Consider the following 5,304-nt stretch of genomic DNA (forward strand, 5'->3'; position numbering starts at 1 on the left):
AGCCCGGAGCAGCCCGGAGCAGCCCCGCAGCCCCGGCATGGAGAGCCCGCTCAACCTCAGCTGCTCCGCCGATACGGCGCCGGACACCGGCAACAGGAGCGGGTCCTCCGCCGGCCCCGAAGGCGGCCAGGCCCATCTCTCCGTCTTCAGCGTGTTGGTCCTCACCCTGTTGGCCATGCTGGTGGTGGCCACGTTCCTCTGGAACGGGCTGGTCCTGGCCACCATCCTCCGCGTGCGCAGTTTCCACCGGGTACCCCACAACCTGGCGGCCTCCATGGCCATCTCCGACGTGATGGTAGCAGCCCTCGTCATGCCCCTCAGCTTGGTGCACGAGTTGTCCGGGCGGCGGTGGCGGCTGGGCCGGTCGCTCTGCCAGGTGTGGATCTCCTTCGATGTGCTCTGCTGCACTGCTAGCATCTGGAATGTCACGGCCATTGCCCTCGACCGCTACTGGTCCATCACCCGCCACCTGGAGTACACGCTCCGCACCCGGCGCCGCATCTCCAACATCATGATTGCCCTCACCTGGGCACTCTCTGCCTTTATCTCTCTGGCTCCACTGCTCTTTGGCTGGGGAGAAACTTACTCAGAGGACAGTGAAGAGTGCCAAGTCAGCCACGAGCCTTCCTACACCATCTTCTCCACCTTTGGGGCCTTCTACCTACCCCTCTGCGTGGTGCTCTTTGTGTACTGGAAGATCTACAAGGCTGCCAAGTTTCGAATCGGATCTCGCAAGAGCAACTCCATCACCCCCATTACACCAGAAGCACTGGAGGTAGGTCAGCTTGGTTGTGTTTGGCTGGGGTCAAGCGCTGGCAGCAGGCAAGCCTTTGCCAGAAGTGGGGGAAACCTAGACCAAAAATGTGCAAGTGAACAGTGATCCACCAAAGCCCTGTGGACCCTGGAGACTTCCAAGGGAAAGCAGACAGCAAAGCTTGCAAACCCAGGCTGTTGGCTCCTTCTGAGCCCCCAGCTGTGAGCACTCAAGGTGTAGCTAAAGTAACTTTGGGCAGATTGTGAGCCTGAGCTCCACGTGGGCGAGCGGTGACTCACAGATGTCCCCCCGTGGAATGCTGAATCAGTGCTCACCGGCATGAGTAAAGGGTCACCATCCCTCCCATGGGGAGGCAAGGGGAGGGTGGATGGATGGGGTGCTGTGTCTGCTGGGGATAATACCCTGGCAACCAGAGCTGTGGCTTTGGGAACACTGTGAATTTACCCAGACAGAAAACACGTGCAGAATGTCCTTGGAAATCTTTCCTAATTGTGACTGCATTGTGTCAGTTCATCCCAGGCACGGTGACTCTGCACTGTAAAGATTTCTTGCCGGGAGGAAGCAAATGTGTGCTAATTTTCTTTCCTCTCCTGCCAAGAACTCTTAAACGCAATGGGTTTAGAGAAAGTAAGCAGACTTCTGTGCACGGCATGTGGGTGTGTGCCTGTTCTGCTGATCAGATTGTAAGTGGGGAAATAATCTTATTGTGCTGCTGTGTGAGCAACCCCATGTACCCTCAGTACTCTCTCTAGTTTCTAATCTCACTTTAATTAGTCTCCATCACCCAGAGGAGGTCATACAGCCACCTTCCTTTCAGTTAGAGCGTGACGTGGATAGCCTGTGTTTCCCCTGGAGCCTTGGCCCTCGCTGGCATTGTTTGGCTCTGTACCTGCTGTGTGGGATCACCTGACTGGAGTACATATGGTGCAATTTGTGTTTGTGTTTGGCAGGTAAAAGAAGCTGCCCAGCAGCCACAGATGGTCTTCACTGTCCGTCACGCCACTGTTACGTTCCAGACGGACGGAGACACGTGGAGAGAGCAGAAGGAAAAGAAAGCTGCCCTGATGGTGGGCATCCTTATTGGGGTCTTCGTGCTCTGCTGGATCCCCTTCTTCATCACAGAGCTCATCAGCCCACTCTGCTCGTACAACATCCCACCCGTTTGGAAGAGCATTTTTCTATGGCTGGGCTATTCAAATTCCTTTTTTAATCCACTCATCTACACTGCTTTCAACAAAAACTACAACAATGCCTTCAGGAACCTATTCTTTAGGCAGCAGTGAACAGAAAAAGCTTTCCTGCTGCCCCAGGAAGCTGATTTCAAGTGTCAGTGTTTTCTACCAAATTCCTGAGGAAGTTCAAAGCCACAGATACCGAGATGATGCTAAAAACGCATCGCCATGGGTCGTATGTCCCAGCAACAGTCCCAGTCCCTCAGCAGGCTCTACATCCCAGCCTCTCAGCTGCTATTTTTCCTGCGAGTAGCATGTAAGGGCTTCTCCTGCCAGCAGCCTGGCATCCTCGCTCCAGTGCCCCGCTGTGTTCCTCCTGCCTCCCCAGTGACACTCTGTTTGGTAGCACCAAAGGTGCAGAGGAGTCCACTGGCAAAGAAACATTGGTTTGGCCACTGCTGGTGTCTCACAGCAGTAATCAGCTTTGTCCAGCAAAGCTGGGACCCTATAACATCAGGAGGTTTTGTGATTACATATGAGAGTAGATATTTTATGGCTTGGCTGAAAATGTGATTTGTCTTGTCTTTCACTGGTAAAGACTGCAAAGTCTTTATTTTTGGGAAATAACACCCTTGGTAAGGGTTAAGTGCAGGCTACAAGTACCAAGCCTTTTCTCACATACTTTATGAACAGCAAATTGTGTCTATTTGCTTTTGGATTCTATGTAGCACGTTTGTTTTAAAGAAAAATACTTATTGTGAAAGCTGAATGCATGGTGTACCCTGGAATGAGAGAGAATGCATGGGAAACTCGCCTCTCGTTCCCTGACTGCTACATGTGAGCATCTGCCTCAGACCTTTATGTTTAGAAATACCAGCTGTAAATGCTAATCTTTGTGCCTGTTGTTTCCCATTTTAGAACATAAATGTGTTTTGAGCAGCTGTGGGCAGGTTTCCTCTAGTTTCAGGGGATGCAAGGGGTGTATTTCAAGTTGCTTGTCAATGAGGAACTGTGTTTTACTGTTTCTGAGTGCAATCCAGAACTTGAAACCAAAGCAAAGACCCCCCTTTGTTTCCATGAGCACTGGGTTGCAGGCAGAGGGCAGTTAATGACAGGTGATGTTTCTTTCTGGAAGCGTAATCAAACCATGGAGCTTCTCTTCTGCAAGGACCAGACTTGAATATTTCTTTTTCTGCCCACCTGTCCTTCTCTTCCTGCCCCTCTAAGGCTCCATCCCCCATGGTTGTTACTGCTCTTTTGCCTCCCTGCCTTTCCACATTGCCAACTTAATTATAGTGTTGGTATTTCACTCCTAGAATTAGAGTTACACACTTTATACTGCGCTGCTGAAAGACTGGCAGGTCTGCAGGTAAAGGAAAGCATTCGTTTTAACTTAGTTAGGGGCAGCCACTGAAATCAGACCAGAACTGAAATGGTGGAAAAAAAGACAAGATGGAAATCAGAACGACCTGATTTCATGTCAGATATCTCAAGAAGAGATAAAATGGAAAGATGTCAATTAATCATGGTAAAGCTCCCTGAGGGTGGGTAGTATTGATTTCTATCTTTAGTAGACTGTGAGACATCAGATGTTAAAATTGTCACTGGTCCTTTAAACCAGTCAAAAATCCTGGCAGAGTTGGCAATAAAAGCCCTTTTTTCTTTTGCTGTCCCTGGACAGGTGAAAATGGAAGCAGAGGTCAAGGTGCTCTCTAGTGTTGCAGCACTTTAAGGACCAGTTAGACAAACATCCATTAGCACTGACAGGGACATGGTCGATCCTGCCTTGTGGCAGGAGGAGAAATAGGATGGCCCTTGAGATCTTCCTTAACACTATCTTATGAAAGTCTGTTAGAAATACTAGGTAAAAACCTGCCCTCACTGAAAGCAATGGACAATTTTTTAGTGATTTCAAATGAATCAGATTTTTATGTGGCATGTCTTGTCTCATGAAAGCATAGTTTTCATGTTAATTAATTCAAGGAGAAGATGGGTGGGATGTGAGTAATCTTCTAACTCCCGTGAAAGAGGCTCTGACCTGCCCTAACCATGTGCCAATCTTTACAACTAGTAAAGAGCATTTTCTCTCTTTGTTACATATTTTAAAATACTACTAGTGAGATCTCTGATGTATCAAAAATTGTAATAAACTCTTGAGCTGCTTTTTTTTGCTGAGTATATAAAGACTGTGCTGCTTTCTCTGGACAGTCCATAATTGATGCTGAGTTGTTCCATTTGGGAACTACTGCTTTTGTTGTGCCAAGGGTTGTTTAGCCAAAAATGACTTGGAAAAAATGCTTCCTTTTTCACGCCAGAACTTCAGCTAAACTTGATGGTGCCTGAAAATAGGTGACTATTTCTTAGGCCCCCAGAGTGACACTTTAAACACTTTAAAGCAGGGATTACCTGGGAAGTTGGACCTTAGTTCCCCATTTTCACACCTAACACCATGTCTGCACAACCCTCTGTCAGTCCCAGCTGTGTGCATGCCATTTTTATTTGCTTTTTGATGGGTATTGCAGATTCTCTGTCTCTGTTGTGTGGGGTCCTTGTGCAGGCTGTGGAATCAGCTGCAAGCTCAAATTAATGTCCACTGTAAGCAGACAAAAGTTAAACCGAGATCAGTGGGAAATTTCCCTACTTTTGCTGCCGTTTGGTGCAGGGGTGAAGCTGCCTTTCGTTACACCCTGTGTGGGCTCATGCTGTGCCTTAAACAGTGACAGGGAGATAGGAGATAATTTTAAAGTGACACTAGATAGTTCTAATTTGCCTGTAGTCAGGAGTAGTCCACCGTCCTGGTGTAAATTACATTCACATTTAGTTGACAGGCCACATCTAATACAATCATTTTCTGCAAAAAAAACAGCTTCCAGTTGGTCATAAGATTTGTTCTTTTAAATCTTGACAAAAATAGCAGCTTTTTTGTTGGACAATTCCCACAGCTCATACTTGAGACCTAACACCATGGTTAGGTAACACTTCTTTTCTGAAGATCATTCCTGCAATGCAATATGACCAGGCAGGGAAAATATCATTACTCTGGAGGTTGCACTACAGAATCATATTGAAACATGCCACAAAGACCTCAGCACAGGGAGGTGGCACAAAGAAACCTGGACATCTGATCTGGACTCCGAGGCTTTTTACAAACCTCTCATTATTCAAACACAGATGCTGAGTGGGCTCCCAGAGATGCAAATCATGTTTGAAGACATAGGCAACCACAGCTTCAAAGGAAGCATCTTGTACCTTCTTGTTCCCATTTATACACAGAATCAGTGGTGTGAAGAGATCTGCCTCACTGAGGCTTTGTGAGGATTAATTACTAAATGTTTATCATGTACCAGGAAGGTGGAA

The 5,304-nt window shown here is 47.6% G+C and overlaps 1 protein-coding gene across 1 annotated transcript; it reads left to right on the forward strand.

Annotated features, from left to right (window-relative positions):
* The first annotated feature begins 7 nt into the window (after window positions 1-7).
* Window positions 8-4,125, forward strand: HTR5A (5-hydroxytryptamine receptor 5A). The gene is made up of 2 exons (XM_008629669.2): window positions 8-775; window positions 1,726-4,125. Exons 1-2 carry the CDS (start codon window positions 38-40, stop codon window positions 2,056-2,058), a joined length of 1,071 nt encoding a protein of 356 aa, XP_008627891.1. The 5' UTR covers window positions 8-37; the 3' UTR covers window positions 2,059-4,125.
* Window positions 4,126-5,304: the final 1,179 nt, after the last annotated feature.

Source organism: Corvus brachyrhynchos, unplaced genomic scaffold (genome assembly GCF_000691975.1).
Source record: "Corvus brachyrhynchos isolate BGI_N302 unplaced genomic scaffold, ASM69197v1 scaffold52, whole genome shotgun sequence".
Lineage (NCBI taxonomy): Eukaryota > Metazoa > Chordata > Aves > Passeriformes > Corvidae > Corvus > Corvus brachyrhynchos.

What these genes read in the sequence shown, in the direction of transcription:
- HTR5A (XM_008629669.2), top strand. Translation starts at nt 38, where the DNA reads ATGGAGAGCCCGCTCAACCTCAGCTGCTCCGCCGATACGGCGCCGGAC. An exon ending in TTACACCAGAAGCACTGGAG is followed by an intron (nt 776 to 1,725) that starts GTAGGTCAGCTT and finishes TGTGTTTGGCAG; the next exon opens with GTAAAAGAAGCTGCCCAGCA.